The 18,395-nt window shown below is 41.5% G+C and overlaps 1 protein-coding gene across 1 annotated transcript; it reads right to left on the bottom strand.

Annotated features, from left to right (window-relative positions):
- Positions 1–2,751: 2,751 nt before the first annotated feature.
- IBSP (integrin binding sialoprotein) lies at positions 2,752–13,836 on the bottom strand. The gene is made up of 6 exons (XM_077814376.1): positions 13,783–13,836; positions 13,600–13,650; positions 13,415–13,486; positions 9,487–9,549; positions 4,389–4,517; positions 2,752–3,330 (listed from the first exon to the last, which is right to left on the bottom strand). Exons 1-6 carry the CDS (start codon positions 13,834–13,836, stop codon positions 2,752–2,754), a joined length of 948 nt encoding a protein of 315 aa, XP_077670502.1.
- Between the last annotated feature and the right edge of the window lie 4,559 nt (positions 13,837–18,395).

Genomic DNA, 18,395 nt, shown 5'->3' with positions numbered 1-18,395 from the left:
GGGGACTGGACTAGATGATCTCTCTCTCAAGGTCCCTTGCAGTCCTATGATTCTATGACCCAGTTGGGCTCAGTGGAGGAACAAGCCATGGACAACACTGAATGGCAACATTGTAACTGCTCCGTGTCTTCAAAGATGGTCTGGGATGAAAGAGAGAGTTCATCCATATCTAATGTAAACTCAAAATAATGATCTCTGACCTTCCTTACAGACTCTCTTTAATATCGCTCCTAACTTCCTTTTTCTTCTCTCCATTCACAGCTATGCATCTCACTTCCTTTCTCTGCCTTTTGGTTGCTTGGTTGTTGGATTTTATTGCAATAATACCTAAGAGCCTGAGTCATGGATCAGGGCCCCATTATGCTAGACACCGTGCAAACACAGAATCAAAAGATGGTCTCTGCCCGAAGAGGTTACAGTGCAACTATAACAAATAGTGACTGGGGAGCCCAAAGTAACGATGACACCATATTGGTCAGCAAGAAAAGCAGTGGTCATGGCACAGAAGCTGCTTGATCACTGTCAACCAGCTTATAGTTGCTTAGGTTTGCCTCTCCCCTTTGCTCAGCCCTTTGGAGTAATCCCAACACCACCAGGCTTATTCACATCCTCCTGGGCTTTCCTGATTTTTCAAAATTGCAAAGTTAAACAAAGAACTAGCCACTTGGGTGTGAACGATGTATCTGTGTGCAAAACTGCAGAAGTTGAGCGTGCCGTTGGGACACATGGTTTTTGAATATCAGAACTGTGTCACAAAGGCCCATTGGTAGTTCACTACTGTGTCAGCAACTCTTGTCAGGCCTGACATACTCATTACTCCTCACATGCTGATCATTAATGTCACTGTGAAATGTTTGTAACAACTCAGTTGGTGAAATTATGGATACTATCTGGGATTATGTCCTGGAGACTGTACACAAGGGTGACAAAACAGGTTTCTTCTATACAAAGGGGAAATAAAGTGTGGTGGCAGATGCTCCATCCAGGAAAGAGGGCTCTGACCTGCTGCCTCTAAGTCAGCCAGTGGCTAACTCTCCTGAAACTTTGTAAGGGAGGGGAGTGACCCTGGACACTCCTGTATTCACAGCCTATTCACTATTGTGGTAATCTTTGTACAAAATATGCCTTGAAAGGTATCATCTGAAAACTAATAACTCACTGATTTATGCCCAAATAAATTTGTTAGTCTCTACGGTGCCACAAGGACTCCTCGTTGTTTTTGCTGATACAGACTAACACGGCTACCACTCTGAAACCTGTCACTGATCACTAACGTTCTGGTGTGGGGTATGTACCACATGTATGGATGGATATATGCTGGAATTATGACTTAAGTGTGTTTAAAGCAGGCATGTCAGGAGGTGTTGGTAAACAGGTTTGCCCTAGACAAAGGACTGTGTATTTGATTCTCTGACCAGCCTCGTGTTCGGAGAAAGACAATGACAATCCATTTTCACATATTGGCAAACAAAACTATCAGGCTAACAGGATGGGGTACAGAGTGGGGCTGTAGACAGGCTGCTAGGGTCAGAGCTGCTGAACCAGGGCTGTCCAGCACAAAGGCACTTCAGGCTTGTAGGTTGGTTGTGAGCGTCCCTGGCTGGCAGCTATGGCAGCAAAGTGTTGTAAAGCGCCCATGTTGCAGGGGCAAGTGGTGACACAAACCTTTACTGGTCTGGATTGCACCCTGAACCTCGTAAGAAGGTCCTATGTGCCTTAGCCAAAAGTCCTTTCTTTGCCTTAACCACAGTACCATCCTTATCACACAGAGACTGTCAGGATGCAGTTATGATTTTACAGTCAAACTCTTTTCTTTACTACACCAGTATGTAAATCTGGAGTAACTATTAAAGACAAGAGGGTTATTCTGGATTTGCATCAGCATAACATAAAGAAGAATTTAGCCCACTGGTTGCTTATTGATATGATATGGCCTTGATGTATGGTCATTTAAAGTAGCAACGAAAGATAATGTAAGATTTTCACTGACTCCAAATTTTAAAGGTTCATCTCAGTTGCACCAGGTCAGTGCCATATCTTATTATAATGCCAGCAGGAAAACTGTGAATCTGTTGATAAAGTATTCCCTAAAAGAGGGCCCTTCATTTATTCTGAGGTTAGACTAGAGAAGTTTTTCTATTTTTAATCAATCATTTCCTCTTGCCAGGGTGTCTTGTGTGCATTTTGGCATGGGGTCAGATAGGAATAAGTCAGTCTCAAAACACAGCGAGACAGATCCTCAGCTGGTAAAAACCTGTGTAGCTCCTTTGCCTCCAGTGCAGTTATGCAGATTTACACCCGCTGAGCATTTGCTCCCATTCGTGGAAAACTAGCAAGTGACATGGTATTTTGGGCAGATAATTAAAAAGTTGTTTCTTCTTCATTACAACATGTTGGTCATTTTAGTTGCTTTAAAATTCATTTTGACTTTAATATAAACAATGGATAGACACACTGCAAATATATAGGATACAACAAAACTCACTGGGTAATTCCACCTGACATACAATATTCCTCAGTACCAGGATTAAAAATCTACAAACCCCAGGAGCATATATAATGTCCAAAAGCATGTCTTTAACAAAGAGCACATTTTAGTAGTTAGCAGTAATGCCACTCATTAAAGGTGGATCCCCCCCTTCCCCTTTTTTACCGGCATCGAGTTACATTTTGCTGCACCTTCCTGAGAACATTGAAAACAATTGCCATGCAGAGTATGAGCATTAACAATATCAATCACAGTCTTGCTGTTCATTGATTGTAATAGTAATCATGGCCATATACATCATACCCATGCCCCTTGTAGTAGCCATATTCATCCTCGTATGTTCTGTAGCTGTCCCCTCGGGGATACCCATTCTCCCGGCCGTCGTTATAATCTGTTTGGCTTTCGTAGCCATTTTCATAGCCCGGGGTGGTGGTTTCTCCGTTTTCATAACCCCACAGATCCCCAGGGGTGGTGGTGTCATAAACCTCATCCTCAGTTGGCGTGGTGTCACCTCGCCCCGGATCTGTCGGGGTGGTGATGATGATGGTTGTGGCTTCAGTTTCATTCTCTTCCTCCTCCTCCTCTTCAGCCTCTCCATTGCCACCATTCCCATTCTCTGTATCCGTACCATTGGTGCTCGTGCCATTGCCGCCGGTCCCGTTCTCATCCACTTTTTCAGTTTCTTCCTCCTCTTCTTCATTTTCCTCCTCCTCATTTTCATCGCTGTCCTCTTCGCCTTCAGAGCCTTCGCTCTTCCCGCCTTTTCCGGGAGCTTTGCATCCCCCCCCCTTCTTAGCGCTTTCACCCGTTTCAGCATTCTCAGGACCTTGGCAGTCTTGCTCCTGTGCCACATATGGCAAAAGGGTTCGGATTTACAAAGGGATAAATAGACAAGAGAAAGACGCAGTCATTCAAAAACTTTTAACATGGGGCCAGATCCTGAGCTCTGAGAACTTCAGGCAAGGTGTGTCTTGCCCTAATGGACCACAGATGGGTAGGAGGAAGGAAAGATTCCCTCCCGGCTTCTTGCATGGCCCATGTAAGGGATGGTTAGTTGCAACTCAGTCCCTTGGGGGCGGGGGTGGGGCAGGGACTGCATTCCAAAAGCTTCCCACACTCTAGGGGGAAATGGCAGGGAAGTAAGCAGCGGTATGGCTCTCTACCCACACCCACCCACAGTGGCTGGCCCACTGGGCAGCAATATGACAGAGCTTTCAAAATGGTGCAATAAATTACTCCCAGTGCAATTGGGAACATGCAAAAAGCATTGTGCCCATCTGAAAGGCACATGTTGACTCCACTGACTTACACAAGCTGAGGAGCTGGTAATACATGGCTGCAGACAGAGACTCCTTTCAGCATGTTTACCTCCCAGCAGATACAGCGAGAAATATCATCCACTGGCTCCTAAGCCCATGCCAAAAAGCGGAATGTGCTCCAGACTAAGAAGCATTGAATACATACTGTATTTTATAGCACTGGTATTTCCCCCTGGTTTGTGGGAACAGAAAGACATTAAGGCACTGTAAAGCCTGCCTTCAAATTGTAAGCTGTCACTATATATGTGTTTTGTATGGTGCCTACCATAGTGAGGGCCCTTACCTGGTCTAGACCTGTAGGAACTCTTGGAAACATAAATACTACTACGAATTGTTATGACACAAATTGAGGTCTAACAATGGGAACCATCTAATAAAGGAGCTGAACTGTACTTACTGGGCCTGTTCTCCAGAGTAAATCAGGAGTCCATTGAGTTACACCGGTGTAAAATGGGTGAGCAGAGAATCAATCTCAATGTATTTTGGGATTCCTTGGGCCAGTCTATTGGGCCAGGAGGGTGGCAGCCTTTTGTACTGGCTTCATTGTATTTATAAACTTACTGGAGGGCTGCAAATATTACCTTCTTAGGGATTTTGGTTATTCCGTTACCAAGGCATTTCTTGCCTACAGCCTTCTTTCCAGTGGGAGCCTCAGTCGTAGTTTCTTCACCTTCATTCTCTCCATTGTTTCCTTCATTTGACTGCTCCTGCTGAGATATTACATGGCACTGGTCACAGAGGCTGTTTTAGTTTCGACAGAGATGTAAAAATAATCTCATCATGTGAGCAGTAAACATTTCAATAGAGGGAATTGTCTTTCCCTTCTGTCCTTGCTGTGTCTGCTTTAAATACTGAAGGAAAGCACTCTTTCTTAGGAGCTTGCGATGCCAATCCTTGCAGGGAAAACAAAGAATCCTGAATTTGTGTCTTGGCTGTGGAGTTCAAGAACAAATAATTTTAGACCTCTGTTTTCAAAAGCAGCCTCAAAATTGAGTGTGCACAGTCATAGGCAAATCTAAACAAACAGGCTGCATGAAAATCCCATTATCTGCAAGACGAAATGATTGTGTGAACAAAATTACAAGCACACACTTAGTAATGAGGTAGAGGATGCGTTGATAATTTCACCTTAAGGGGCACATTTTTTCTAGAAGCCTGAGTTGGTGTGTTCAGCTACCATGATTATTTTATATACGTTAGTATTATGCACATATAATACACAACTGGCCATTTAGTAGTCACAGTTGCATGTAAAATTTTGTATCTCTATGCATAGGTGCTGGAACTAGGGGTGCTGGGGGTGCTGACACGCCCCCTGGCTTGAAATGGTTTCCATTCTATACAGGGTTTACAGTTTGGTTAAATGGCTCTCAGCACCCGCATTATAAAAATTGATCCAGCCCCACTGCCTCTATGGTAAAATGTAAGCTCTATGGCTAAACTGTTAAATCTGCATATATACAGGTAGATGCTCGAGCAAAAAAGCACATGAATTTGCAACCCTAATGTACAAGCAGTTACAGCTATAGTGCATGTAGTAATTGTAATTATATAATGAGCAGTTCAAGTAAGACTCTGGGTTTGTGTGTATTTAAGTATGCTACTTTAACATTGGACAACTGGGACCACTTTTGGTTTTGTGTTTCTAGAGCTGAGGTTTGTCCAAGTTTTTTCACAGTGCAGACCATATCTTAATATAGCTATCCTCGAACTGACCGCTAAGGTCCCATTCACAATCACACAACATCTCAAAGAACTCTTCAGAAAACTGGGACTACTTTGGGTTTTGTATTTTCCCAGGAATTTTTGCTTTGAGACCTCAATGAAAACCAAAACGGGTCCCATCCTTCCTTTGTAATTACACATCAGGGACTGAAGCTGAATGGTTTTGTTTTGGTCTCTTGTTTAACAAAGTATATCATTTGAAAGAACCAAATTAAGCTTTGAAGTAGGGATGGGTGAACTCTTTTTGCTTCAAATGCACCCAGACATAGTGGGTTTGAAAGTTTTGATTTGAACTCAGACATCAATGGGTTTGCTTTCTGCTTTGGAGTATCTCTGGAAAAGGGAGCAGATGAAAAAACACCACTGAAGAAATAGAGTGCAAAGTGGATCAGATTGTTGGGGAGACTGGAAAAAATATAGAGACACAATGACAAAGCAGCAGAGAGGGAAGAGTGAAAAATTGTAATCAACAAATAAAAATGATATAGGAGGCCCACTTCTGCCAGACTGACTTTTAAGGTTTGTTTTCTATCTCAATTGAATGGGAGGGACATTTGACTTCTGAGGCTACTGATGGCTAGCTTCACCTGTTCTCAAAGCTGAGATTGGGGAAGAGAGAAACCTATTTCTCAAATTGTAGATAGATACCTGTACATGGTGCTTGTGCTGGTTCTTTTAGTAATTCCTCTTGTTCCTCTGGCAAGCCTGGCTCAATTTTTCTTTCTTATTTTTGCACACAGCCAATTGCTAGTGTTAGAATTTGTAAAAATTCCATAGACTTTCCCCGTCTTCTGAGGACTGCCTTGTTTACATGACCAGTAGTAAGATACTAAAGAGAGGAACAATCTAATGTGATCACCTTCAACACTCGCTGTTCAGTATCTAAAGAGGAATCAAGGAAGGTAAACCTAAAATGTTGGGTTAATTTAGTGCCAGTTAAAACGTAAGTTATTTTCTACTCTCTTGAAAGAGCCACCAAATTGCATGGTGTGGTTGTCTGTGCGGATAGGTATCAGAACTTGTCATGTGCCCAATAAAATAATTATCATAGTTATGCTGTTTATATAGCCATTGCTGAGGTTCTGCCTCTTCATTATAAATTATCTTTCTTTCCACTGCCTTTAAGGCTAAAGCCTGCCACAGAATTGTCATAGCCTGGAAACCGCTTTTTAAAAAAACAAAAACAATAGAGAATAAAGTCAATGTTTCTTCAAGCCACTTTGGTTCACTTCACAAATTTACTATCTGAAACCTCAAGTCATGTAAACGAAATTCATATGGAGATTTAAGAGTTACAAGTAGAAGCACTTTAAAGGAGAAGTTAAAGGGGTTGGTTTTTTTTGGTTTTTTTTAATCCAGCCAGGACCTGGTTTTATGCTTTCAGGGGTCTGGGTTTTTCCTGCCAGAGTTGTTTATATCACCAACACCTAAACAGCTTCAGGATGCAGATTCTGGCTCTGCTCCAGGTTGTCTGCATGTCATCAACACTTCCCAAAGGAAAGGCAGAAACCTGACTCTAGTCTTGGCAGGTAGATAATAGAGGGATTGTTTTTAGATGACAGTATTCTGCCTACAGATGAATACAGACACAATATACATGGTAATGCCCTGCCTTTTAAAATGTGGCCTCTGTTTTTTTTTGGATACCATTTTTATCCTTGTGAATAACTGTAAACTCAAAGTTAGAGATTAAATGCTCACCTACCTGATGGCAACTGCAATGAACACATAATTAATACTGTGCCCACCAGAACAGAGACCATGTTGAAGCCCTTTCCAGATAAGATCCATCTTTAAATGTAGGTGAACATTTTCCATACACACTAATGGTCCTGGATGTTTCAGTTTGTGGGTACTCAAATTGAGAGACTTTCAAGGGGTAGGTGCTCAGCATGTTCTGAAAATCAGGTCCCTTTAAAATCACTCATGTTGGGCACCCAAAAAAACTAACTCCTCACTTTGGAAAATCTTAGCTGTGCTGGTCTATAAATGTTTAAGCTATTTGCGCTCCACCACAAGGGGCATGTTCTTTGCAGGGGGTATTTTGAAATATATTTTCCTCTTTTCTCTCAAACTGATAGGGCAATTTATTCGCCATCAGATCGAGTTTCATCTTCTCTGCCAACAAAGGTACCAATTGGGAAATAAATTTCAAATGAGTTACTCTGTTTAAAATCCTGGTTTCCTGACTATGCATGAAAGGCCAAATTCATGGAAACGGAGCAAAGAAGGTACACCTTGCTCCACATGAAAGCCCCACAGGACTGAGGAGTGGACTCAGACTCAACTACTCAGGATATCTGGTTAGCTGGGCCACAGCTACTAATACATGACAAGGAGGTGAATCGGGGGGGTAAGGTCCACTGTTTGTTCTCCTGGTTGTGGTGTTTCAATCCTGTAGATTTATGCTTTGTATGGAAACACTGGTGCCCTGTCTTGCTTATGCTTCCCCCATTGCCCCTGTACTGAGTTGCAGAGATCTCCACAGCACATAGGTTGCAGAATCTCTATGCACCAGGCTCTCAGATAATTATTGCCTCCCGTGAACCTGACATATTGATTTTTCAACTGCCGTTGGGCATTCTGCATCCATGTAGCATGCCTCAGGATTTAACCCTAAGTATTTTCAAATAAAATTGCACGATTATTTTCAGTATGTAGATTTAGGAGTGTGATATATTCCTTTCTCTGGATACCTGTATAATTAACACCAATGGTTGATGTATAAGTGTGTGGAAAGCCAGGTAAGCACAATATATATATAATGGCACCTTTGTAACCCATAACAGTCATTCAAGCCAAAAATTCGGTGTTATAAATACAGTAGTGTCTAAGCACACATTGACTCAAGAGACCATAATGGTAGCAAAGAAGCTATTACTGCTTGTCCAGGTCAAACTATACATTTCCAAAAATAGTATTACACCAAAATACATATTTACACAAGAGATTATATCAGTTTTGAAGGAGACAACACAATTTAGAAGGTAAATAGTAATAAGAGAGGATGTTTAACTCCCAGTACTGCAAATACACCCCATGGTTATGTGATGGAAGTACTCTCTGTAGTCAGTGTTCCCTTTTCTGTGTTGATGGGCTTGTTTTATGAGTTAACACTGGGGCCACTCTTGTTTCTGGGTCACTTTATTTCCCTAAGGATTATGTTGCAGAATTCTGTGGTGTGCCAACAGGGAGAACAACTTCTATGTCGGTAAAATAAGGACTGGTGAATCACCAAACTCAGGAACAGTGCAGAAGATTGCATGCTGCTCTACATAACGTCCCACACAAACACATACAGCTGAAAGAACTGGACATAGGGCCAGATCCTCAGTTAGTGTGAATCAGGAAAGTTACATTACTGTCAATGGAGCTTTTCAGATTTATATCAGCTGAGGATCTGGCCCACAGACTCTCTAAGGAAAGAAGAGTTTAGTTCCATAATTCTCCACAGTCAATTTGCTTTGCTATTATCCTGATCTAAATGTAGTAAACCTAGTTCTATGGTCTAATCGTTAAGCAGGGCTTTCCACTGTTAGTGCCTCAGTTTACCCATTTGTAAAAAAGCTAGTAACAATACTTACCTGTCTCACAATGTTGTTTTTAAAGAGGTTCTTAGATGAAGGGCACTATTGAAGTGCTGAACATTATTAACACTTCATCTTCTTAGGCCTGAAGCTGGTCTTTTCTGCAATTTTATCAAGCCCTGCCCATTTCTAAACTGTTGGAAACAGAAAGGCTGGACTGTATCTCAAAGACTACTCCCCCATTTTAAAAAAAAATGACTCAGGGCTTAAAAAACATAGCAGCAGTCCAGAATGGAAACCTGTGGGTAGTTAGCAATCCTGACAATGACCATTCAGAGAGTTCAGACTATTAAAAAATCCCTATTTTTTGTTTGATTTTTTTTGTGCTACTTGGTTTGTTTTGACAATGGCCATGCAAGTTACATACCCCTTCTTCTTCTTCCTCCTCATCCGAGCTGTCACCATCCCCCTCTTCTTCTGAGTCACTGCTCTAAACAGAGGGAAAATTGTGAGTATTTCCTTTCCTGTGCTTCCAGTTAATGGGGGAGGGAGAGAGAGAGAGAGTGTTTCTGAGAATTGCATATAAAGCACAGAAAAGATTCTACATGGATAATTGATCTACAAGGTTAGCCAGACAGTTAAAGGATTCTGGTGACCTTATGATGGCGAACATGAAACTTGTGATGCAGAGAGTGGTGGAGAGTCAGGTGGAGAAGGGTTTGTAATGTCAATGAACCCTTGAGACGTGTGTATACCACAGTTATACTGATGTTCCACCAGCTTCTCAGGGGAGCATGTTGTACAAAAAATGGCTGATGTGGACAATGCCTTTCATCCCAATTATATTATGCCTTTCAGCACCGATTATATACATGCACCTTACTGAACGAGATTGACCTTCTGGGGGGAGCACAGCCACCAGCCAGCACACCAGAGCTGCACAATGATTCTGTGCACTGATAAACCCTGAGCCTTTCAAATGGCCTCATAGTTCCTTCAAAGTCCACACACAGTAGACAAAAAGAAAAGGAGGACTTGTGGCACCTTAGAGACTGACCAATTTATTTGAGCCTAAGCTTTCATGAGCGACAGCTCACTTCATCGGATGCAGCTCACGAAAGCTTAGGCTCAAATAAATTGGTTAGTCTCTAAGGTGCCACAAGTCCTCCTTTTCTTTTTGCTAATACAGACTAACACGGCTGCTGCTCTGACACAGTAGACAGATTTTTATGGTCTTGTCTGAAAACTTCGTGGGACTCAGAGTATGTACATTGAGGATGGAGGGCAGGATCAACCTGGCCTAGAGCTGATTGAATCTGTCCTCCTGGGAGACTAAACACTTCAGCTGTGGGGTGTAGCCCACTAAGCCATCCCACTCTCTGGACTGAAAAGCTCCCTTGCTGGTATGTGTGCGCTTTCCCTCTCCTTTTACTGTAAATCTGCTTCCCTGTCTACAGAACATCTTCTGCCAAATATATTGCCTCTCCAACAACTTATCTACCATCAGACTTTCCCAGGAACCACAGAGCTTTATGGAAAAGAATAGAGGCCTCGGACAATAAGCTATAGGGGGACAGAAGCTTCCCTTTCCCCTGCCACCATTCAGTGCTACGCTGTGGTTTTCCGCCCTGGTTCATCCAGTTACTTACACAGCACTTAACACTTTCAAAGTGCTGCTCGGCCATTAAATTGATTTATGCCATTTGTTACTAAGCAGGCAGAAAGGGTACCAGAATCTGGCCTTAATTAATTTAGACTTCAGAGTAGCAGCCGTGTTAGTCTGTATTCGCAAAAAGAAAAGGAGTACTTGTGGCACCTCAGAGACTAACCAATTTATTTGAGCATAAGCTTTCGTGAGCTACAGCTCACTGTCTCTTAGATGCCACAAGTACTCCTTTTAATTTAGACTTGCAGCTCGCCATGAGATAGGTATGTAAACATAGATTTCTGGAGAGAATGGATGTGCTTTGAAATAGATGTAGTTCTCATCATTCAATTTTTCACTGAAGGTATAAGTAATTTTTTGCTTGGATATGTTAATACTTCCTATAAAGGCAGTAAACATTTCTACTCACATTATCTGGGAACCAAATCATTAGCTTTCCATACAGGGCTTTATTATGACTATTATTTCTGGAGGTGGGGAGAGGAAAGGTGTAGGGAAACCCAGGAAGCCCACAAGCCTTTTTGGCCTTGGAGCTTGTATCTTCTGTACGTTGACATTTGCGTTCAGCGTAATTAGGGACTAGATGAGAGATGGGTTCACAGGATTCTTCTCTGACATTGTGAGTGATAGCTAAAGATGGGCCCGCACAAAAATATATTTGTACCCGAGGGACACTCCAAACCACTGTGCTGCTGGGGCATCATTCCCAGACACAAGACTGTTTTTAGCTTCAGAGGAAATCTCTGACTGTGCCTCTGCATCTAACTGCATGCCAGTCAAAAGATACAGATATTGAGTCCATGAAAAATAATTCCAAACTGCTGTCTTTTTTTTTTAAAGCATACAGTAAATTCTGCCATTTCTCCTATTTTTTTTTCAGTTGTAAGCAAAATTACTTCTTCCAGTGGAGTCTCCTTTGCATAATTTGTAATTATGCAATTACACATCCTGCTTTCCTGTAACTCTGAGCCATGCCAGTCTGTGCCATTTCCAGAGGCCATACTGAGGTAAATGATGTCATATTCTTGGCAGTACCGTCAGGCAGGATGCAATCCATACGGCTATACTGGCCACAGTTCTGGACAGGTCTGGGAATTAAGTGGCCTTTGTTTACTGCTTTAAAATGAGTGTAATTATTTTATCTTATGTAACAGTGAGTCTCTTTTAAATGACATGTTTTGTGTCAGTGCCCCTGTGAGTCACACCAAATGTCTTTGGAACATGAACCTCGTGGGCTAGATGTTCAAAAGATCCCAACTTATTGGAGTGCTGAGCTCTTCTTTGTAAATCTGGTCATAAGTGTTACAATGGGGGCAGCTGGGTGCCAGGCCCTTTTCAAAACCTGGCCCTTTTTATGACTGCCCTCCAGCTCCTTTCCACTGGCTCTGACAGCATAAAAGGCTGTAAAGATACTGTGGGGAATTCCTGGGGAATTCACTGACTCTCCTCTGTTACCTGCAGCAGCCCCCAGTTCAGGGGTCACACTGGGGGATATTCCCAGGGAGAAAGAGGTGTGCCTGGGGCATTCCCACATCTGACTATTTCTGAATGTCAGCCAGCCCCACAGTCAACTGCACATAAGCAGGGCCAGCCCTACGGGTGGGCAGCCAAGGTGGGGGCTCTGGATGGCAATTTTCAGGGGCATCACATTGCTCATCTCTTTTTTTGTTGCTGTTGCTTGAATGGTTGACGCAGCCATTTGGGATTTTTTGGGGGGGGTGTGGGGGGGGTGTTGTTTTAAACTCGGCCATTTGGGTGGTGCCAAAAATATTTTTTCCTCTGGCAGCAAAACACCAAAGGCCAGACCTGGGCATAAGTTAGGGTGGCTGAAAAAATGGATATAATGAGCCTGATTCTCCTTTCACTTACCCCAGACTTACACTAGTATAAATTTGCTGACTTCAGTGGAGTTAATCCTAATTTACACCACTACAGATGGATCAGAATCAGGCCCAGTACATGTACACCACCCAGAAGGCCAGATCATCATCCGTTGTGAATTTCTGTAGCTCCACTGAGCTACAATATTTAAATTAGCTGAGAATCTGCGCATCCCCCAACTCCCCCACACACACCATAGGACCCGCACTTGTGCCAGTTCAGCTTTTGGAGGTTTCTTTCTCTAAAGCATAGCTGGTATTGTTTCGTTTTGGCTAGAGAAACATTTGGGGTGAAATCTTGGCCCTGTTGAAGTCCAGGGGATTTTTGCATGAGGTAAGGATTGAGTTGCATGCGGTAAGGATTTCACCCACAGGCTTTTGTTTGTAAAAACTGAACCAGTTATATATATAAATCAATATGAATGGTTCATTTTGCTCCATTTTAAACTATATAGAGAAAATTTCACGGACCCAAAAGAGAATTTAAGAGATTTGCAGGATCTTGAAGCAGATTAGGTTCACCCATCTGAATAAGAATAAATTAACATCCCTAACTGTCTTTGGAACACCCCAGGCCAAATTCAGTCCTGGTGCAAATGGGTTTAACTCCTCTACTTTCAGGTGATGTTGATGGAATTATTCCTCCTTATGCCAAAGCTGAGTTCAAATATATGTGAATTGTTCCAAATAACTTTAAATTATCTAAAATTGGCAATTATTTTTGTTCAAGAGGTATCTAATTATGTTAAGTGTGTGGATCATAATGTGACAGGCAATGTTTATAACTCCTTTTAAAAAGCTGCATTTACCTGAATTCTTCTGTGTGGTGGATACACATAGGCATATCTGTAAAAATAATATCGATGTCTGTTCTTGAAAACCTAGCAAAAAAGTAAAAAAACTAAATCAATTTTGGTTTCCGGTATTGGTGCTTAAGAAACAAGTGAGTGTAATTCTAATACACAAAAATAATCCAACAAGGCTGATATCATACCGCGTTTTCTTCTGAGTCATCTGATTTTGCTCTTCTATAGAAGCTTTTTGCCTGTTGGAAAAGGTTATTTTAATGAATGGTTCTCCTACTTAAAAACACCAGCAAGGCAAAGTCACTGGCAAGTGGTATTCTAGTGCCTCATAAATGATCTAGAAGAGTTAGTCAGTTGTTGAAGCCACTTACTGAGAAAGCACAGGCTATTCCCAAAAGGCAGATAAAGATAAGTGCAGTCCTCATTGTTGTATTTTCTGGAAGTAACAAGAAGGGTAATGTCAGTATATTTACTTCACATTTATGAAACATCAGCAGAGCAAGGGAGCTCCTGGGCTAATGACTTATGCAGTATTTTCATGCAGAACTAGCCCAGTGACATTTAGACAGACAGACAGAAGTGTGTGCACACGCACACCCACAACCACACCCAAATATATATGTATGGAGATAGACAAACATAGGGGAATCGCTTCTCCCATCAATGGAATACTGCCATTTCTGGGGTTGAATGTCACTGAGGGTATGCCTACACTGCAGCTGGAGGCATGCCTCCCAGCCTAGGTAGACAGATTTGCACTAATACTGCTTGAACTAGTGTGCCAAAAAGAGCAGCATGGATCTAGTGCTCAGGCAATGGAATGGGCTAGCCATCCAAGCTTGAGTTGGGAGGGCATAGACTCAGGCCGCTAGCCCAAGCTGCTGTCCAAGCTACAATATCCATGCTGCTATTTTTAGCATGCTAGCTAGAGCAGAGCTAGTACAAATCTGTCTACCCAGGCTGGGAGGCACGTTTCCCGCTGCCGAGTAAATATGCCCCTAGAGCATGTCAACTTCATTGCAGTTAAATTATCTGATTAATTTAGCCTTCTTTCTCTGTTGATGGATCATTCATTAACAAATCCTGATCTGTGAATGTAGTTGTCCTTTGCAAGTACTCACCAAATAGTTTGTGAACAATGTTTAGTCGGTGTTTTTCTTTGCAAACTAATCCTTTGTTTGCATTGCATGGCTGGGTTTCTAAGTCACATGGCAATGTTTCTGCTCCCTGATTGGACAACTTGGTTTTTAAAACAGGAGACTAATGAGTGATGAATAGTGAGCAATTACAATGAATAATGTACTTCTAGTTTGAGTTCTTGACCAAATAATCCTTCATATAAGAATTCACAAAACCTCTGGGAATTGCACTCATTTTCACAAATAAACTGGCCATTGTCTGAATCCTCATGAATAATTCATAGGGTGATATTATGCAGCACAAGTTTGTCACATTAATTCATGAAAATATTAATGAGTCACTTTCTGTATTATTCAACACATTATTCAACAGTACACAGTAACATGTTAGTGCAGGAAGTCAAGAATGTTGAAATTTCAGGAGGAAATATTTAGATTGGTAGCATGTAATTACCCACCCTGGAATTTGGCCAATTCCTTTGGGTTAATTCCTCCATCCTTCTGAAAGGAAACTTTAATGATCTTGAGTAGATTTTTATGTTTGAAGGCACTTCCTGTATCACCATTTTCCTAACTTCAAGCTGAGGTTTTGCTATAGTAAGAATGCTAATGTCACCACGATCAGGGCTGCCAAACATGGGTTTTCCTCATAGGTGTCCCTTCCAAGTAATCAACTGCTCTAACCCTGGTAATCAGCTGATTAGCAATGAGAGTATAGGTCACAATGTGGGCTTACATAATATTTATGTTTAGAACACCTGATATTTGTATGATATTTATACCCCTGAATCATCTGATCTGAATAATGGTCTATTGCACCTTTCCTCAAACTTGCTTGAGACCTCAGGACTTTGACAGGCTCTGGACATCACTCTCTTAACTTTTAGTTGTCTCCAGGGGGAAACAGTGGCCTGCTGTAGGGTTTCTGAGGAACAGCTGACTCCATTATTTACTGTCTTTGAGATAAGTGGCTAGCAGGTCTACTACCTCTTCAGCCCTAACAGATCCACCCAATTATGTCTTGAAGTGAAGAAGTGTCTTCTTCCTTGTTCTATAGAACAGGACCAGGAAACACATCTCTAGTTCTCATTCAATTTTCTCTCTAAGTCCTCTAAAGCTGGGTGGGCTCTGAGAGCTGGTGGGAAATTACCTTTTAGTGCTAAGGTGATTAGGAATCTTACCAGACTCCTACTCCTACCCACCCGCCTCCCCAGTAAAAGTAAATCAGAGAGATCTAAACACTAAACAAATTCAGACATGTGCAAGTGGGTGCAACTGCACTGTAGTTCGTGACATTTCAGAACTTGCAGTGGTCTGATTTTGGTTCTAATGTGGTTGTCATGGTTCTTCACTGAACTACAGATTTCTCTGTGGAAGAGGTAATAAACACAGATCCTGAAAGCAAAAATATCCATAACTTGCACAACTGTTTATTTCATTAAGACACTGAGCCATAAGGAGTCAGAGTTTGAGCTGAAGTACATCAGTGTAGCTCTGTAGACTTCAGTGGAGTTATGTTGATTTATACCAACTGAGGATCTGGTCTGAAACTTGCAAATTACACCTGTCTGTAATATAACACCTAAAAACTCTGCTTTTGGGATCATTTCTATATTTAAGTTTGTAACAAGATTAGTTGTATTAACTTTTTTAAGCTGTGGGAAAATCTGTTTCTTCCATTCTGCAAATTTTCCCCATGCTGTATTAAACACAGGTTAGAAAAGAGTCAGGAAAAATTGTTTTCTTAGGTTGTTCAGTAGGGATTTTGATTATATTTCACTCATGAAATTTTTTTGTTCACATTTTCTGTCTCATATTGGAGTGGTTGACAAGTTATAATTAGGTATGGCACGACTTAGTTACCTTTTTCATTCAACTTTATCACAACGATCATGCTGTAAATTCATACCTTTTTTTACAAAGTATACAAAGCATAATTTTGCAATCCAGTTAGAAATAGAGAATCAACAGGTTAGAAAAACAGGTGGAAAAAGTTGGTCTCAATTTATACAACATATAAAGAAACTAAACATAAGAAATCTTACCAGTTTGCAGTCCTGAAGTGTACAGCCTAGTTAAAAGAAGTCAGTGGACACAGATTTAATAGTTTTGCTTGCTCACTGTCATCCTACTGGAATATAAACTCTCTTTTCACCCTCCAGTAGCCAATCATCACCTTGCCTGTGTGATGTCAGCAAGTGGACTCTCACCATAAAACCCCCCAGTTTCAACATTTTTCTAGACACAGATTTAGTTTATAAACATAAAGCTCTGTTCTAGTGCCAAGAGGGTTGTATCGTTTCATTTAATTAAAGGTCTCGTGTAAGATGAAGGGTTTGGATGCTGAGATGTATAATAATGTTCTGAATATAAATTAAAACAAATATTGGGAATTCTGTTTTAAGGGCTTTTTCTCTTTCTTTTTTGGAAAATGTTATATACAAAAGAAGTGGAAACACAACAGTCCTGATTCTCTTCTCACTTAACACCAGCATCAATCTGGTTTAAGGCTAGTGTGAGAGGACTATTCGGTCACAAATAGTGTCATTTGTGCTGATATAGCTCATGAATATGAATTAAACACAGCATATATATTATACGAAGCCAGATGCTCACCATAGTTCTGCTACTTTACACCTTTGGAGAACCTGGCCCATTTTACTGTTTTATAGAAAGAAAGGAAGAAAACCGTTACTATCAACCATTGGATACCATACAATGTACATAGAAAGAAAAAGGAGTACTTGTGGCACCTTAGAGACTAAGAAATTTGTTTATCAACTCAAAGAATCCCAAAGCACTTTACAAACTATACACAGAGATCACTTGACCCACTGCTGAAAAGCAGTTACTTCTCAGGTGAAACGTGGCAATTGTTTGATGGTGTACTGCAAAGCTAAACAACTGTTTAGAACCTAATGTGAAGAACAGCTTGTGCAACGGAAAGTACAGGGGGAAGCTAAATAGGCAGAATGTAGTTATTCAAGTTAGAATTTGGTCAAGGCACCAGAGTTAGCAACCCTACTCTTGAAGAAATGTCTTCAGATCTATGACCACAAGTGGTCAGGACCTTAGTTTTATGGCTCATGTGAAAGATGCCACCTACTGCAGTGGTGTCCATTAACACCATGCTAGGGTACTGGTTCATTACTGACTCAGAGGGTAAATGACCACCTACTGAATTACTAGCACCACTTCCAACAGCCGCTAAGTGTTCGTTGGTGGTCTTCCATGAAAGCACTGTCCAGGCTGGATTTTACACTCATGAAGCACTTCAGTGTGTTGGCATGAGTGTTGGCTTGTCTCTGACCAAAGGCTAACCTTACAATAAACAGTGAGGAGCACTTAAGAGATGACTGCCCTAACAGATGCTGATATCCCAATGTGGTGGTCACACGGTATGGTTTGAGGTATCTGGAAAAGGGGTTACATTCATCTGTTTTAGTGCTAAGACTTTAGTAGCAAAATATGGAGGGCTGGATTCTACAATTGGCTGTGAGGAGCCAAACCTGGTGGTTATTACTGATACCAGGAAGGACAAAGAGGCAAAGCATGAGAGTGTAACTATATGTACAGGATAGCATTCAGTTATTTATTAGTGATGCAGTGCAGTCCAATTGGGTGACTTTTAGGGGAATTAGAGGGGTCAGGTATCTGCAGTCAGGAGGGTATTGCACACCACCAAAGAGAGAACAATGGACTGGACTCAGACTGGAATCAAGTGGCAGGAAGGACTAGCTGACATTGCTTGAAGGAGGGGGTTTTACTAACTGAATAATTAAGACAGATCTTTTTCTCTCAGGAAGTCAAGATGCTGACAAGGAGAGGCAATTACAGGTATGTTT

The sequence above is a fragment of the Eretmochelys imbricata genome, chromosome 4, assembly GCF_965152235.1.
Source record: "Eretmochelys imbricata isolate rEreImb1 chromosome 4, rEreImb1.hap1, whole genome shotgun sequence".
In the NCBI taxonomy this organism is placed as follows: Eukaryota; Metazoa; Chordata; order Testudines; family Cheloniidae; genus Eretmochelys; species Eretmochelys imbricata.
Note: the sequence above shows the minus strand (reverse complement) of the source record. Positions and strands in the feature narration are given on the sequence as shown.

Excerpts from the sequence above, each read along its gene's own strand:
- IBSP (XM_077814376.1), bottom strand. The coding sequence starts at position 13,836 with ATGAGGACTGCACTTATCTTTATCTGCCTTTTGGGAATAGCCTGTGCT. Across the intron at positions 13,487-13,599 it reads ATGACTCAGAAGAAAACGCG|GTTTTCAAGAACAGACATCG; the intron begins GTATGATATCAG and ends CTTTTTTGCTAG. Across the intron at positions 9,550-13,414 it reads CACCACACAGAAGAATTCAG|AGCAGTGACTCAGAAGAAGA; the intron begins GTAAATGCAGCT and ends CCCTCTGTTTAG.